This window comes from Phlebotomus argentipes, unplaced genomic scaffold (assembly GCF_947086385.1).
Source record: "Phlebotomus argentipes unplaced genomic scaffold, Phlebotomus argentipes genome assembly scaffold_18, whole genome shotgun sequence".
Classification (NCBI taxonomy): Eukaryota; Metazoa; Arthropoda; class Insecta; order Diptera; family Psychodidae; genus Phlebotomus; species Phlebotomus argentipes.
In genome coordinates, this window is record NW_026776177.1 from 4,469,632 (window position 1) to 4,483,958 (window position 14,327).

General features: G+C 42.8%; 5 protein-coding genes across 5 annotated transcripts; 3 read left to right on the top strand and 2 right to left on the bottom strand.

Moving 5' to 3' along the window:
• Positions 1-571: 571 nt before the first annotated feature.
• LOC132259660 (ubiquitin-conjugating enzyme E2 H) lies at positions 572-6,065 on the top strand. Its single transcript, XM_059757384.1, has 6 exons — positions 572-973; positions 3,505-3,899; positions 3,961-4,037; positions 4,487-4,654; positions 4,734-4,862; positions 4,939-6,065. The coding sequence occupies exons 2-6, from the start codon at positions 3,847-3,849 to the stop codon at positions 5,058-5,060; spliced, it is 549 nt and encodes a 182-aa protein (XP_059613367.1). The 5' UTR covers positions 572-973; positions 3,505-3,846; the 3' UTR covers positions 5,061-6,065.
• Positions 6,066-6,735: 670 nt separating this feature from the next.
• On the top strand, positions 6,736-8,880 carry LOC132259647 (transmembrane protein 135-like). Its single transcript, XM_059757363.1, has 3 exons — positions 6,736-7,245; positions 7,318-7,611; positions 7,675-8,880. Exons 2-3 carry the CDS (start codon positions 7,465-7,467, stop codon positions 8,875-8,877), a joined length of 1,350 nt encoding a protein of 449 aa, XP_059613346.1. The 5' UTR covers positions 6,736-7,245; positions 7,318-7,464; the 3' UTR covers positions 8,878-8,880.
• Positions 8,881-8,905: 25 nt separating this feature from the next.
• On the bottom strand, positions 8,906-9,568 carry LOC132259662 (multifunctional methyltransferase subunit TRM112-like protein). The gene is made up of 3 exons (XM_059757386.1): positions 9,393-9,568; positions 9,229-9,330; positions 8,906-9,164 (listed from the first exon to the last, which is right to left on the bottom strand). Exons 1-3 carry the CDS (start codon positions 9,468-9,470, stop codon positions 8,970-8,972), a joined length of 375 nt encoding a protein of 124 aa, XP_059613369.1. The 5' UTR covers positions 9,471-9,568; the 3' UTR covers positions 8,906-8,969.
• A 132-nt stretch (positions 9,569-9,700) lies between these two features.
• On the top strand, positions 9,701-13,573 carry LOC132259637 (kinesin-like protein KIF18A). The gene is made up of 4 exons (XM_059757351.1): positions 9,701-10,882; positions 10,947-11,478; positions 12,460-13,336; positions 13,406-13,573. Exons 1-4 carry the CDS (start codon positions 9,990-9,992, stop codon positions 13,483-13,485), a joined length of 2,382 nt encoding a protein of 793 aa, XP_059613334.1. The 5' UTR covers positions 9,701-9,989; the 3' UTR covers positions 13,486-13,573.
• LOC132259655 (ribosome-recycling factor, mitochondrial) lies at positions 11,479-12,329 on the bottom strand. The gene has a single exon (XM_059757380.1). The coding sequence runs from the start codon at positions 12,269-12,271 to the stop codon at positions 11,516-11,518; it is 756 nt and encodes a 251-aa protein (XP_059613363.1). The 5' UTR covers positions 12,272-12,329; the 3' UTR covers positions 11,479-11,515.
• Positions 13,574-14,327: the final 754 nt, after the last annotated feature.

Below are 14,327 nucleotides of genomic sequence, written 5' to 3' on the forward strand. Positions count from 1 at the left end.
TGTGTGTGTGGAAACCTTCGGAGTCGTCTCTCCCCACTTGACCCCGCAAATCAGCCTGTCGAAAATATTACGCACACACGAAGCGAGACTCATTACGCACTTTACCCAATCCATAGGAAACGACTGAAGATACCAGTAGAGTTGGCATTTGTCTCTTGGCTCACGAAGCAAAAGTCTGTGGCCTGAACAAAGAGGGAATATTCATGGGTCTTTAGTGTTTGAGTGCAAAGAGATGATAGAGAGGAATTGCCAAAATTTCATTTAATTGCGCGAATTGCATAAAAAGACGCAAAGAATTCAATACAAACTTTGTGAAGAAGAGGCGAAAAGAAAAGTTTGTTGTAAAATAAAATACGCAGTGATATAAATCAGATAAAGCGAGAGAAAGAGAGAGAATTGAGAGAATTAAGAGACATATAAATTCATGGTATTTTATTTTTTTGGGTGTTTATACACTGTAATATTGCAATATTCTGCTTTCTGAATTCTGAATGGCAACTTGAGTTGTCGAAAGAGTGCTTTTGTCCACAACTACTGGTTTTTTTTCCTTCTTCTTTTTGCAATCAATAAGGGAGAGCCATTTGTATTTTTATCACATCTACACCATGCCATAAAAATCGTGAATTCGTCGAAGCTTGAAAGAAAATTGATGAAAAAAAGCGAGTGAGAAGGAGAAAAAACAGTGGAGCTATAAATAAAGTGACTCGTTTGTAATTTGAAAAAAGGAAGGAAGAGCAGTGTATGTTAGGGAAAATTATTATTGAGAATATATAGGCATGTTTTATTAGGTGTGCAACTGAATTTCAATGCAAATTTAGATGCACATCTGATAGAGAAGAATCCCTATAATAAAATAGTGCAAAAACGAAAATAGGAGAAACGAAGCATCATAATGAAGAAGGAGAGACAAAGATGTATTCTGATAAAATGACTATTGTGTGATAAGGAGTGATATTCAATCGTGGTGTGAAAGGTGAGAAAAATTGCAATAAAAAGTAATGATATTGCATCAAGAAGAGGTTCTTTATTAAGGGTGCAAAGAGAGCTGGTTAAGTAATATGGAGAGAAAGGGGTTTTGCGTTGTTTCTTTGTTCCGAGCGCGACAGACGGAGAAGAGGGCACTTTAGAGAGGGAGAGAAGAAGGGCTGTTCGTTTGAAGGAAAGATGTTAGGTGTAAATTTGTGGTCTCCTAGCTGGGGCGCATTTTCGGGTGCTCCAAAAAGGCGAGGGAGGAAAACAGGGCGCGCGCGAGAGAGAGAGAGAGAAGTCGATGGACGAGGGTTTAGGTCACAGGGGAGGAGTGGAGGGGACGAAGAGGCGCTCTCCAAAGTGGAGACGTAACGGGGCAACTCGTTGATGTTGTCATCATCATTATGTCGTGTCAACAAAGTGCGAGTGAGAGAGAAGAGGAGCGTGCAATGAAATCAAACACACAATGTAATATATTGATGATGGAAGAGGACAGTGCGAAGAGCAGCAATGCGATGGATAGAGAGAGGCAATTTGAGCAATGACAGCCAAAACAGCTGATCGATACATGAACATGCGCTCTTTTCAGTGAGAGAGTGAACTGGATGTTTTTCTTCTCTGTGTTTTCTCTCCATCAACATCGGTGCAATGGCTCCACCTCCGCTCATCCACCATCTCCCTGTGAACTCCTACAAGTCTGGGATGATCTGGAATTCAATAATTTTCACTCCACTAAAATGAATTGTTGTATTTGTAAAAAATATCTTATCAACTTTATGTTGAAGAAAGGAAGAAAAAAACACGTGAACTCGAGTGAAATGCCCCTGGAAACAGCTTATATTAGAATAGTAGATTTTTTTTTATTATTCACGCTGTACTTGAACATATTACATCAGGCAGTGATTGCGTATAAAATAGGGAGAAGCGTAAAATGTTCCAGACATTTGTTCAGTAGCGTCATGTTGACAGTTTCACTGATTGAATAATGTTCTTCATGATGATGATCTTTAGTTCACAGTTTCAGTCCAAAATATTAACTCTTAACATAGGAAAATGTGACTTGATGTGCATGAGAGAAAAAGAATCATGCAGAGATGGTAGAAAAGGTGGGAATATTTTGTGTTTGCTAAAGGCAGAAATGACGAAAGCAATTTAAAACGGCACAGAGCAATAATAATAATAATGAAGGGCATCTAGAAATATTTCAACGGCAGTAAAATCACCAAATGTCAGTGGTGTGGAGCAGTGGGAGGCCAAAGTGGGGAGTTGCACTGCCTCTCTATATACATTCTGATAGATATCGCAAAGCTCATGCATGCAGATTGATTTATGGTGAATTACAATAGTTGACTCTATAAATCGCATTTGGCTTTTCTTAGACATTGTGTGCGAAGATACACGATTGGTTGAGAAGGCGAGTATATAAGATTTAAATTAGATTCATTAGGTCAGCATATGTTTATCAATAATTAGCAATGTTTGGAGGAATTTAATTCATTGTATTTCGTCTTCATTCACGTGTTATATAAAAATTGGCACCGTTTATTGGACAATTATAATAAAAATTGAGTGTGAATATTGACAATGATGGCAAAACTAACATTTACTGCATAGGAAAAAATTAGATATATTTAAAAAATTATCTCACATATTGTTGCTAGTTTTCTGCTTCTTCGCTGTATTTGTTCTCTGTCTTTTTGTGTATTGAATCCAAAACATAAGACACAAGAGCGTCAAGTGAGGAGATGTAAAAAAATAGAGAGACAAAGCCAATTTATTTATTTCTTGTTGTGTATTTTCCTAATACATTATTTTCAGTGGGAGTTTGTTGATTGCTCAAGATGTGAATGTAAAGCACAAGTAATTGGTCGATGTTTTTGGCCACTATAATGTTTATTTTTTAAACTTGTGAGACTGAAGAAAAAAAATCATTTTAACCTGGACAACGAGGAAAAGTTGTGTGAAATGGCAAAAGAGTGGAAGTGGAGAGACTGTCGGTGAAAGAGATGGTATTTTTATGCTCTCAGACGAAATTTATTATGTTTTATCGAGAGATTTTTGCTGTGGTGAGAGTGTATGGGAGGTATTGGGGCAAGAAGAGCACCTTCGGTGGGATTGGAGAGGAAAAAAACATACAGAGGAGTGAGAGAGAGAGAGATCACCAAGGCTGAAGCTGACATGATTTACAATTTACACAATAATAGATGTTGAATAGACAATACAGAAAGGGAGAATCTCTAATTAAGAATTAACTCAATCGTGAGATGAATTTATTGTGGAGCTCATATCGTGCTCCGAATGCCACACAGAGGAACAACCCATCATTGTCTGGGGCGTACATGAGAGCTCTCTGGTGGAAGCAAAATTGTCTTCACAATGAGGCGCACCTCTTCTAATTTAAATGGATCACTTTTGAAGATTTACTCTTTGCCTCTCGCTGTTTATCCCATTGCGGACGGTGGGGAAATGGCAAAAACAGGAGTGAAACCAATAATTTTATTATTAATCACTCACTTTCTGCTTGTTTCTTTGCAGATTGTTCTACAGTGACAGTGGATTCTTCAGGAGTTTGGCGAGGGCAAGGAAGAGCACAAGACGATTTCTCATCTTGTGCTGAAGGGCGACGACAAAGGAGGTCGAAAGTCGTGCGGAGGCAAAGAAGACGAAGGGATTCAAGCAGACGAGAAGAGACAGAGAGAGCACTTTATGCTTCGCTAGATAAATCCCTTCGAAATTTCTCTTTATTTTCGCATTTTCCCTTTTTTTCGCCATACTCGAAGAAAGAAACCATAAGCGAAAAGAACAAATAGTCAAAAGAAAAGGAAAGAATTTTTCCCCTTGAGCCCTTCGACGCAGGAAGAGAAGACATAAGGAAGGATGTCGTCTCCGAGTGCGGGAAAGCGTCGCATGGACACAGATGTGATTAAATTGTAAGGAGATTATTTAGTGAATGTAGAATTGCTTTCACTGTCGGTGATTTGTCCTTTCCAGAATCGAGAGTAAGCACGAAGTGACGATTTTAGGCGGACTCAATGAATTTTGCGTGAAATTCTTCGGACCACGAGGAAGTGAGTTTAATAATTTATTTGTGAATTAGAATCATTTTGTTGAGATTATGCTGAAAAGAGAAAAAAAATAATGAAACATGATGCTAGAATGTGAGGAATGTGGCTTTTTCTCTTTCTGTTTTTTATGAGAGAGAAAATATGTCATGCAGTAATTGAAACCTTTTGATATTATGCTGGGAAATATATTTACTGAGGATTTTTTTATTATATGAAAGCTAAATAAAATTCACTGAGTTGCATAGAAATGTGAAACAAGACATATATGCAATCTGTATCGCTATTTCACTATTATTCCACTTGAAATTGCGTGCAGTTCGTGAGTTCCATCGGCAGTTGTTGTAACTGAATTTGATTAAATTGAAGAAAGAAAAATCACTATCATAGAGGAATACGGGCTAATGTGTATGCAATGGTGTGAGTAAATTATTCTGTCTTGTTTTCCTCAACAGCTCCTTATGAGGGAGGCGTGTGGAAGGTGCGCGTCCATCTGCCTGAGCACTATCCTTTCAAGTCACCGAGCATCGGGTTCATGAACAAAGTGTATCATCCCAATATTGACGAGGTGTCTGGAACGGTGTGCTTAGATGTCATCAATCAAGCGTGGACTGCTCTTTATGGTCTGGAAAATTGCACAAGAAGTCCTTTCTTTCCCTTGAATATTGTCGAAAATTGACACTTTTTCCTTCTCTTTTGCAGATCTGAGCAACATTTTCGAATCCTTTCTGCCGCAGCTACTCACATATCCGAATCCTGTGGATCCTCTCAACGGAGATGCGGCCGCCATGTATCTTCACAAGCCGGAGGAGTATAAAAAGAAAGTATCAGGTGAGTTTTGTTTTTTTTCTGTTGCTCGCTGATTGATTTTGTTGTGGATTTTGACTCTCTTTCTTTCCCTGAAAAGATTACGTGAAGAGATTCGCCACAGAAGAAGCTCTCCGTGACCAGGAGCATGTGGAGAGTTCCGACAGTGAATCGAGTATGTCTGAATTTAGTGAGGATGAGGCGCAAGACATGGAGTTATAACAGCGACTTTCTGTGCACACGATTAATTATTACTATGATAATATTAAATATAAAATTAATAATATTTATATGATGGAAATTGACAAAAATCATAATATACTGTTGATATATTGAAGAAAAAGTGTACCCAAGAAGCGATTGCAAACGGAAAGAGACGCGTTTTGAGATGGCGGAGGAAGAGAGGAAGAAATAGAGAGAGAGAGAGGAGAGAGAAGGAAACATTAACGATTATTATGAGAAAATGAAAACTACAATTAACTTAACGTAGTGTCTATATTAATGGATTACACAAGAATGATGATGAATAGTGAGAAATAAACATTTTTGAAGTGTAATATATTTAATATTTGACGATCATTGAGTAATTTTTTTTATTCACAACCTCTTTTTAATTATCTATACATTATATTTCTGTTGCTATTGAATAGAAATTGAATATTTTTGTGTTGACTCGTTCGATAGACGAAAACTTAATTTTCACGATGTTTTTTTCTTGTTTTCTTTGTCTTTTCACCAAAACCGTGCCATTTTCTAAATGATGATATAAAAAAAAGTTTTATGATGAAAAAGAAAAACCCTTGCACAGATTAAAAAATATATATAACAAGAACAATCGTGAAGTTGGCATTAAATTTTTCCACACAACAGAGAACAAACAACAAGAAAAAGTGATTTAATACAAAATTATGATTTCCCTCCAGAGATTTTCCGGATTATATATTGCGAAGAAAGTCATGATAAAAAACAAGTTGGAAGAAAAATAAAAATTTTAGTAATAGAAATGAAGATTTTAGAGAGAAAAAAAACCATCGCGGGAAAATGTTTATATTTTTGAGATATAAAGAAGAGGAAGAAGAAGAAGAAAAAAAGAGAAGATAAAGAGTAAAATGAAGATAAGCTGATTAATGAACATATAATACAACTTTTTTGTGATGTTTGACTAAGAGTTTTAAAAGTAATTAAATGTAGAGATTCGATGATGAAAGTAAAGTTAAAAATATTGATGATGAAAGTGGTGAGAAAAATACTAGAAAATGCAACAAAAAAAAATTAAATGTCTTTTTAATTCGAGATGTTTTCTTTCATTTTTTTCTTCTCGACTTGATGGCGATTTAGAGAGAGAGACAATTTGAAGATGATAAGAAGTTGTAAACATTCAAAGTGAATCTTTTGGGCTTCTTCCACTCCAACACACTCCAACACACTCCTCAAGTTCATCCAACCGGGGCGCAATTGTACTCACAATAATCTTACTTACTTGGCTGATGAGAAGAAGTTTGCCGAAGGTGTTGCAAATTAAACCAAAAAAGAAAAGAATCCACTCTTTGTTTTCTCTTGCTTAAATCATCCCAACATTCGGTCAAGAATGACTTTGTTGTGTACGCAAATACTTTAATGTGTAGTTGAATATTGTAGAATAAGTGGAGAAAAGGGGAGAAGAATAGCCAATAGAAGAGTCCAATTCTTATTTTATAAACAAGAAAGATACAATTTTTGTCAAAACTGTTTCTCTTTCTCTCAATATTAGGCATTCGTAGATGTAAAATGGAACAAGAACATGAAGCATGAGAAGTGTAACTGTAATGTAATTACTGAATATTATCTACTATAACGATAATAAAGAATTTTCTTGGTAAGGAAGTCACAATTAAATTTCGATGCTCTTTCTTTTTCTTTTTCTTTTCTTGTGGGAAATCAACGTTGTGCCATCAGAAATTCAAGGTAAACTTCTATAATTCATCATTCAATGAAAATCGAAGCTATTCATGTAATATTTTCACTGAAGCGCGAAGCTTTCTTGGAAGTTTTGCTTTCTCTTTCACAGCGACAAAGTTATCGGTTTACGTATGATTCATCCTACAACGGCTACAACCCAAATAAATCAACATTTATCATTTATTTGAAGGGAAATCGTTGAAGGGTTAAAGACTTCGGAATCTGAAAATTGCGCGCCGCGTCAGCTCCTCCACCAGTCACGGGTGGCGCTGTCGGCGCCCCCCGTCAGCTGTTTTTTGTCATTCGTGTGTGCGAAAGTGTGGAGAACGCGAAGAAACAAGAGAGAGAGAAAGACAAGTGGAGGAAAAGTGCTTGAAAGTGGAGTACAAAATAAATAGAGCTTCGATTGAATACGTAAAAATCAGGGAGAAATGATTAAGAAGTCGATTTGGCTAGTGATGACCGTGAGGTAATACATGTGAGGCGTTGTTTGGTTGAGGGTCAAAGGCCAAAGTTCTCACACTGTGGGCGCTTCTTGCAGGGATTTGTGCGTCTGATAGGCATAGAGAGTCATAAATCAGTCTTCGCGAGAGGGTCTGCAGGCCACTCAGTGACACTATCTAATCGCGAGGAGAGGGCAGAAAAGTCAAGTGGCCAGGACAATTGGAACGTCGTCACGGTCGCCACAATGACACACATGAGCAAATTGGCGGGCATTCCCAGCACCTGCATTGAGTACATGCATCCCTGGACGGATCACTGTGTGAATGCCACTGCTGGGCTACTGCTGCAGTCGTGCAAGGAGTCCCTCCGGATATATTCCGCTGTGTACTTGGTAAAATGCGTCAATTTTATGAGCACTTGCAGAGCTGGTTTCTCAAACTTTCACTCTTCGCAGCTCTCTCTGGTTATGCGAGGGAAGATTCCCACACGCAAGGACATCAAGCGGACGATTCAGGGCATGCTTCAGTCCACGGCATTCCTCACCACAAATGCCTTCACCTTCTCCATGTTCGTGTGCCTCCTGCGGCGCTGGCTGGGCAAGCTTTACTTCCTCACAGTGGCATTTGTGCCATCGTGGCTGGCCAGTTTCTTCGCCATCCTCGTGGAGCGTCCCTCGAGGCGCGGCTTGCTATGTCTGTACGTCGCCAATGTGGCCACAGAAACGTACTGGCGAATGCTGGAATCCCGCGGACTTGTGCATCCCGTGAAGCATGGACGAGTGATGATATTCGGTCTGAGCGCCACTCTTCTGCTCTTCTACTATCGCTCAGGCCTGCATAAGACTCAGAATGATGGCCTGTTTGACATCATTCGCTTCGTGGTGGGCAAGAGCGAGGAAGCCCAGCCGCCTGAGGAAGCAGCAGCCGAACCACCGCGCCCTCGACCGAGCTTTCCCCTGGGCGACAGTCTCAGGGGCATTCGCGAGAGGGTGATAAACTTCCTGAGAACCCTTCCGAGGCACTTCTCATGTCCCCACCGTGGCTCCTGCGCCTCGTACACACTCCACGGTGGCTCGAAGCTCTTCTGCGTGGGCCTGGGATTGCAATTGACGCTGTCACTAGTCTTCCAGATGGGCAAGATCATCAGGAATCCCGGCACAATTAAGCGCATCCTGAGAAGTCGCGATGTGGTGAAGATTGCTCTCTTCCTGGGCGGCTTTTCGGCCCTCTTTCGCGCCACTTCATGCTCCTTGCGTCACCTGATCGGCCGGGATTCGCCTTTCCACGCAGTGCCGGCGGGATTGCTGGCCAGCACGATGTTTTCCCAGTATCCAGACACCAGTGTCTGCCTCTATATCATGTGGAAGATGCTGCAGATTACGTACAAGTTGGGCATCGAGCGGAAGATCCTGCCGCGAGTGCCTGGCGCCACTATCTTTCTCTACTGCACCTTCACGGCCACTCTCTTCCACGCCGCCATGGTGGAGCCGCTCAACTTGCGGCCCAGCTACTGGAAGTTCCTCCACTCACTCTCCGGTGGCCGATCCGCCGTCATCGACCGGGTGCCCATCGACCAGTGGGGCCTCGACACGAGCCGAGCACTGAAGGAAGTACTCAGACGCACTCGCACAGACCAGAATCTGAAGTTCCTTCTCTGAGTCTCCACGGGAATTCCACACAGGAAGATTTGTTTATATGGGTTTTTATTTTTTTGCATTTGTTGTCTAGAGAAATATATCTGTCGAGGAAGCTAAACCTCTTCTTCGTTGAGCAACATGTTGGGAATGCCGTTCGATATGGGAAACACACGGCCAGTTTCCGGACATTGTAGATTCCCCTCGATGATGTCGATCTCCAGAAGGATGTGGTGCAACCGCTGGAGGATTTCCGTGTCACCTGTGATCTGATCATTGAACTCCTTGGGCAAATCACCCCCACAGCCCACCTGGAAGGAGGGATGAGAGAATTGTCAGCAAGTCTTAACAGGGGAAATCCATCAACTTAATTACCTGTTCAGCGGCAAAGCAGACGCCAGACCAGTCTAATCTCGGGATCATGCGTGTGATAAATTCTGGATTGTATTCGGAATTCTTGATCTCCTTCTGGACAACCTGGAAATGAGAAAATTGACTGAGAAAGGCTCTTCCTTGAGGGATGTCGCCAAACAACTTACGTTCAATTTCAGCGGATAACCAACTTTTACGCCGCGGATGAATTTTGATGTGAGAAAATTATATGTGATGAGCTTCATTGTCGCCACGAGGATTCACTCTGATCAGGGAAATTCGGGATAATTCCACCAAGAAGAGACTATTGTTTTGGTGTTGCTCTACAATATGAGGTTATGTGCTGCGCACATTGACTTGTCAAACGGGTGTCAAATCTCGAAAAATCTCGTTCCCGCGCAGGTTGAATAGAAAATGGAAAATCTTGGGATGGAACTTCCCAGAAAGGTGCTGAACTCAGGCGAAAAGTCCGAGGCAGCCGAATTGTGGCCTGTGTCTCGGCTAGTCGAACAGCCGTTACATTCGAATGTCGCTTTCTAGCAGTTATGGACTGCTTGAAAGCGATTAAGTGGCGTTGCTGTCGCATCAGAGACGCCCAAACGGAAGGGAAAACAAACGGTTTTTGAGGCAACAAAAGCGTTTTGTGAAGTTTTCATGTAAAATTCTCCAGAAAGAAATAGGAAGTGTGGAAAATAGACAAAGTCTGGTGAAGATAAGCGTGTGAGTGGCTCTGTGGTGCGTGGATTTGGTTTTTGAGGTGAGAGATGGCTCGGAAGGAAGGAAAGATGCGTGTGGCTGTCCGGGTGAGGCCCTTCAGTCGACAGGAATTGGAGGCCAATCAGAGGACAATTGTCCGCGTTATGGACGGACAGAATCTACTGTTCGATCCGGAGGATGATGACGATGAGTTCTTCTTCCACGGCTCCAAGGTGAAGCACCGCGACGTGACGAAACGCGTCCGGAAGAAGATGCCGATGGAGTACGATTACGTGTTTGGGGCGGAGGCCGTTAATGCGGACATCTATGCGACGTGCATGGAGCCTCTGATCGCCTCCGTGATGGAAGGCTTCAACTGCTCGGTGTTTGTGTACGGCGCCACAGGTGCCGGGAAGACGTTCACGATGCTGGGCAAGGAAGGCACGCCTGGCATCACTTATCTCACGATCCAGGAGCTGTTCCGGCAGATGGGCGAGCTGCAGCAGGAGCGCAAGTTCGCCATCGGTGTGTCCTATTTGGAGGTGTACAACGAGCAGGTGATGAATCTGCTCACGAAGGCGGGACCGCTGAAGCTGAGGGAAGACTCATCGGGCGTTGTGGTGTCCGGGCTCAGTCTGAAGCCAATCTACGACGCCAAGGAGCTCATCGCGCTTCTCTCGCAGGGCAACCAGAACCGCACGCAGCATCCGACGGACGCGAATGCGGAGAGCAGCAGGAGTCACGCAATCTTCCAGGTGCACATTCGCATGGAGGACTTGAAGACGAGCCAGAAGCGCACAGTGAAGCTGTCTATGATCGATCTGGCGGGCAGTGAGAGGGCCTCCAGCACCAAGGGCATCGGGGTGCGCTTTAAGGAAGGCGCCAGCATCAACAAGTCACTCCTGGCCCTCGGCAATTGCATCAACAAGCTGGCAGACGGTCTGGATCACATCCCGTATCGGTGAGTCTTTCGTGTGGAATCGATGATTTAGCCGACAGCATTCTAATCAGCGCTCTTTCTGCAGGGACTCCAATCTCACGAGGATCCTGAAGGACAGCCTGGGCGGCAACTGCCAGACCGTGATGATCGCCAATGTGTCTCCTTCGTCTCTCATGTACGACGACACGTACAACACGCTGAAGTACGCCAGTCGTGCCAAGAAGATCCGCACGACGTGTCGCCAGAACATTCTCAGATCCAATTTGCCAGTGGAGTTCTATGCGAAGAAAACAGCGTGTCAGGAGGAGGAGATCCAGCGCCTGAAGAAGATCATACAGCAGCAAGAGGAGAAGATCGCCGCCCAGGCGAGTGAAATTAAGAGGCTGGAAGCGACGAAAGCCGCTCATGTTGTGCAGGAAGAAGCGACTGTGGTGATCAAGAGTGCTTCGCTGGACAATCAGAAGATCGATCGGCTGTATCAGGAGATCAGTAGTGTTACAAACACACTGATTAAGATCAAGAGGAATCAGAATATGATGATTCTGAAGGCCAAATTCAAGAAGAACACCGAAGAACAGCGCAAGATACTCACTTTGGATGGCGTTCAGGACACTTCGGTGAGTACTGAACATGCGAAAAAGTCTTTATTTCTCCCTACTTCTTGTCTCCCAAGAGTTCTTTGTGCTTCGTCTCGTGGATTTTCTCCGCCTCAGCCACAAATTTGTCCCCAATGGCCACGATTTGGTGTTGAATGTTGTAGCCAATGTCTTCACTCACGCTGTCTGATCGCTTGATCTTCTTCACGGTGTCGTTCTGGGTTGTCCGGATGGTGTCGCGGCACTTGATGAAGAGCGCCTTCGCCCCTTTTGCCAGATTTTCACGGTGCTCCTTCGTCACGGGAGGGACAGTGATGAACAGAGTGGTTCCGTCTTGTTGGGGATTCAAATTCATGCCACTCTTCTGCAGTGTGGTCAAAACTGCGGGAATTGTTTGGGGAAAACCACTCAGATTTATCACCACAACTTGTGGATTTTTCCGGATAATCTGTCCCAACTCCTGCAGCTTGTGCTCCTTTCCGTCCACCTTCACCTTCAGTTCCTCCAAGGCGCCTGTGGTGGAGCGCAGGGAGATGTTCCGGATGTACTCTTCCTTGAGATTCACGATGGCCTTCTGCATGTGATCCATCAGAGTGTCGTACTTGATGTGCTCCCGCAGGAGATCCTCGTTGATCTCCACCTTTGTCGGCTTCTTGTGGTCCTTCTTCTTGTCCTTGCTCTTGAGGCGTCTCTGGCTGAGGCTGAGCGCTCTCGTGGAAGTGTACGCAATGGGGATTTCCGTGCTCTTCTGCAGCAGCAACGTCTGCCTGAGACCAGGATACATCCTGGCTATGTGACGGATTGAGCTGAACATCTTGTCAGGGTGAAATGGGGATGTTTTGGAATCTCGTTTGCCGGTGTGTTGATTGTCACTGTGATGTTATATAACCTCATTGTTAATCTCGCTGGACTTTGAAGAGTTTCTCTAGAATTCAAATAACAACAACTGTTTAAATGCTTAACCCTTCAATGCTAACTGACGCTTTTCATCCTTTTGTGCAGGACATTTCCCGCTTGGAGGCTTCTATGGACAAGTATTCGCGCCAAATGGACGAACAGAATGGAATAATGAGCGAGCTGATGGACAAGTATAAGACGCTGTGGGATGAGCTGCAGGTGATGCGCAAGGAGGTGCAGGAGAGCAATGACCACGAGATACTGGTGGTGCACATGAGGAACAAGGATCTGGAGCAGAAGATCGTGTCGCAGGATCAGCAATTGCTGCACATGGAGAAAATGATTTCGGTGATGAGGAATGAGTGGGAAAATGCGAAGAGTGCTTTGCTGGTGGGATGTGAACTTGTGCAACAGATGTTCCTCCTGATGCGGGCCAACAACAATACCATGGATGTGAATCTGAAGCGAAAGCTGCAGCGACTGCAGAAGCTGATCGACGGCAAGGCGAGCATTAAGTTTGCCGATGAGGATCAGAATGACTCCTTCGAGGCGCTGAGCAGAGTTCGTGTTCTGGATTTTGTTGGTGGCGTGGCCGGTGGGAAGAGGTTGCAGGAGGCGGATGATGCCATCTTTCGCAATCCGGCGAAGCGGAAGCGCCTCATCATGGATGGAACTGTGCCTCCGGTGCCACTTTTTGCCCCGGCGAGCTCCAGTGGTGCAAATATTCTCAGTGGAGTTGAGCCTCTTGGGGAGGATCCACCGCACGAGCCGGAGATGAATCACACCTTCCGTGTGTCAACCGTGTTGACGGATCAGAAGCGCAATGTCACGGCGCAAACAAGTGGTCCGAATGGTGTGAATCTCAAGATGAAGTCATCTCCGAAGCGCTTCAACAAGGTGAACAACGAGAACAAGAGGATGTCACCATATCGCAGCAAGAAAAGTCCCAAGATGGTCAGGAAACCAATTGCACCTGTTAAAGGTAGAAGAATATTCATTCTTTGAGCCAAATTGAAGAGTCTCAATGTCCTGTTTTTCTTTTTGTTTTCAGGATTCAGCCAAGCGACCATGCGAAATCGACAGAATATGCTGGAGAAGAAGGATTCAGTTATGGCAAAATTCTGGAAATAAATATTCCCACGTCGATTAATAATTCTAAATTCTTCATTAAGTGCACAAAATTTCAATTCACTACATTCAAAATGTTTATTTCTATTTCATTGACAATCGCAATTCACTGTAATTAAACAATTTTCTGCCATTCACTTGTAATCATTTTCGTTGTTCAGCTTTCTTCCCGCAATCTAAATACTTTCTGTCTCACGAAACAGTGCATTTTACTGCGTTCAAAGGTCTTCACTTCAGGTGTTCTAAATGTACATACCAATTCAATAAACTGCCAATAGGTTTTTAGTGGATTTCTCACTAGATTTTACTCTGAAATGATTCACTTTGTAGTTCAGCAACATAGTAACAATTTTTGCATATAATTGAATGCGAAAACAAGTTGATTGCGTTTAGAGACTGGGAAAGAGTTCTAAAATTTGTTCATTCCAAGGGGATGATAATTGCCTCAAATATGTACATCATTTCCTGATACTTCTGAGCGTTTTTTAAGGCATTTTCCATCGCTTCTTCGACCCCTTCAACTGTTTTTCACACTCAATTCTGACTTATCATAATTATTTCTAAGTTTTGTTTTCAGAAAATGCTTTGAAAAATTCTGAATTAATTGTGAAGTTATGAAATCGACTTAAAAAATCCTTTTAGGACAAATCTTAATTCTACCAAATCTGTAAATGAGTAAATATAGTAAATCTCTGAATATGTCTACTAGATAATGAGAGAAAACCGTGGAAATAACTAAACAAAGAAACATTCTTTTAGATTAAAAGTAGATTTTTTGAGGTTATGATTGACTTTAAAGCTTTTTCTCAGTAAATAAGAAGTTTTTTTTCGATTAAAAATGCCTA

Coding starts and splice junctions, on each gene's coding strand:
- LOC132259660 (XM_059757384.1), top strand. CDS start 3,847: ATGTCGTCTCCGAGTGCGGGAAAGCGTCGCATGGACACAGATGTGATT. Junction 3,900..3,960: donor GACACAGATGTGATTAAATT/GTAAGGAGATTA, acceptor TGTCCTTTCCAG/AATCGAGAGTAAGCACGAAG. Junction 4,655..4,733: donor AGCGTGGACTGCTCTTTATG/GTCTGGAAAATT, acceptor TCTCTTTTGCAG/ATCTGAGCAACATTTTCGAA.
- LOC132259647 (XM_059757363.1), top strand. CDS start 7,465: ATGACACACATGAGCAAATTGGCGGGCATTCCCAGCACCTGCATTGAG. Junction 7,612..7,674: donor TATATTCCGCTGTGTACTTG/GTAAAATGCGTC, acceptor CACTCTTCGCAG/CTCTCTCTGGTTATGCGAGG.
- LOC132259662 (XM_059757386.1), bottom strand. CDS start 9,470: ATGAAGCTCATCACATATAATTTTCTCACATCAAAATTCATCCGCGGC. Junction 9,331..9,392: donor GTTATCCGCTGAAATTGAAC/GTAAGTTGTTTG, acceptor TCTCATTTCCAG/GTTGTCCAGAAGGAGATCAA. Junction 9,165..9,228: donor TCTGCTTTGCCGCTGAACAG/GTAATTAAGTTG, acceptor CCCTCCTTCCAG/GTGGGCTGTGGGGGTGATTT.
- LOC132259637 (XM_059757351.1), top strand. CDS start 9,990: ATGGCTCGGAAGGAAGGAAAGATGCGTGTGGCTGTCCGGGTGAGGCCC. Junction 10,883..10,946: donor CTGGATCACATCCCGTATCG/GTGAGTCTTTCG, acceptor CTCTTTCTGCAG/GGACTCCAATCTCACGAGGA. Junction 13,337..13,405: donor ACCAATTGCACCTGTTAAAG/GTAGAAGAATAT, acceptor TTTTGTTTTCAG/GATTCAGCCAAGCGACCATG.
- LOC132259655 (XM_059757380.1), bottom strand. CDS start 12,271: ATGTTCAGCTCAATCCGTCACATAGCCAGGATGTATCCTGGTCTCAGG.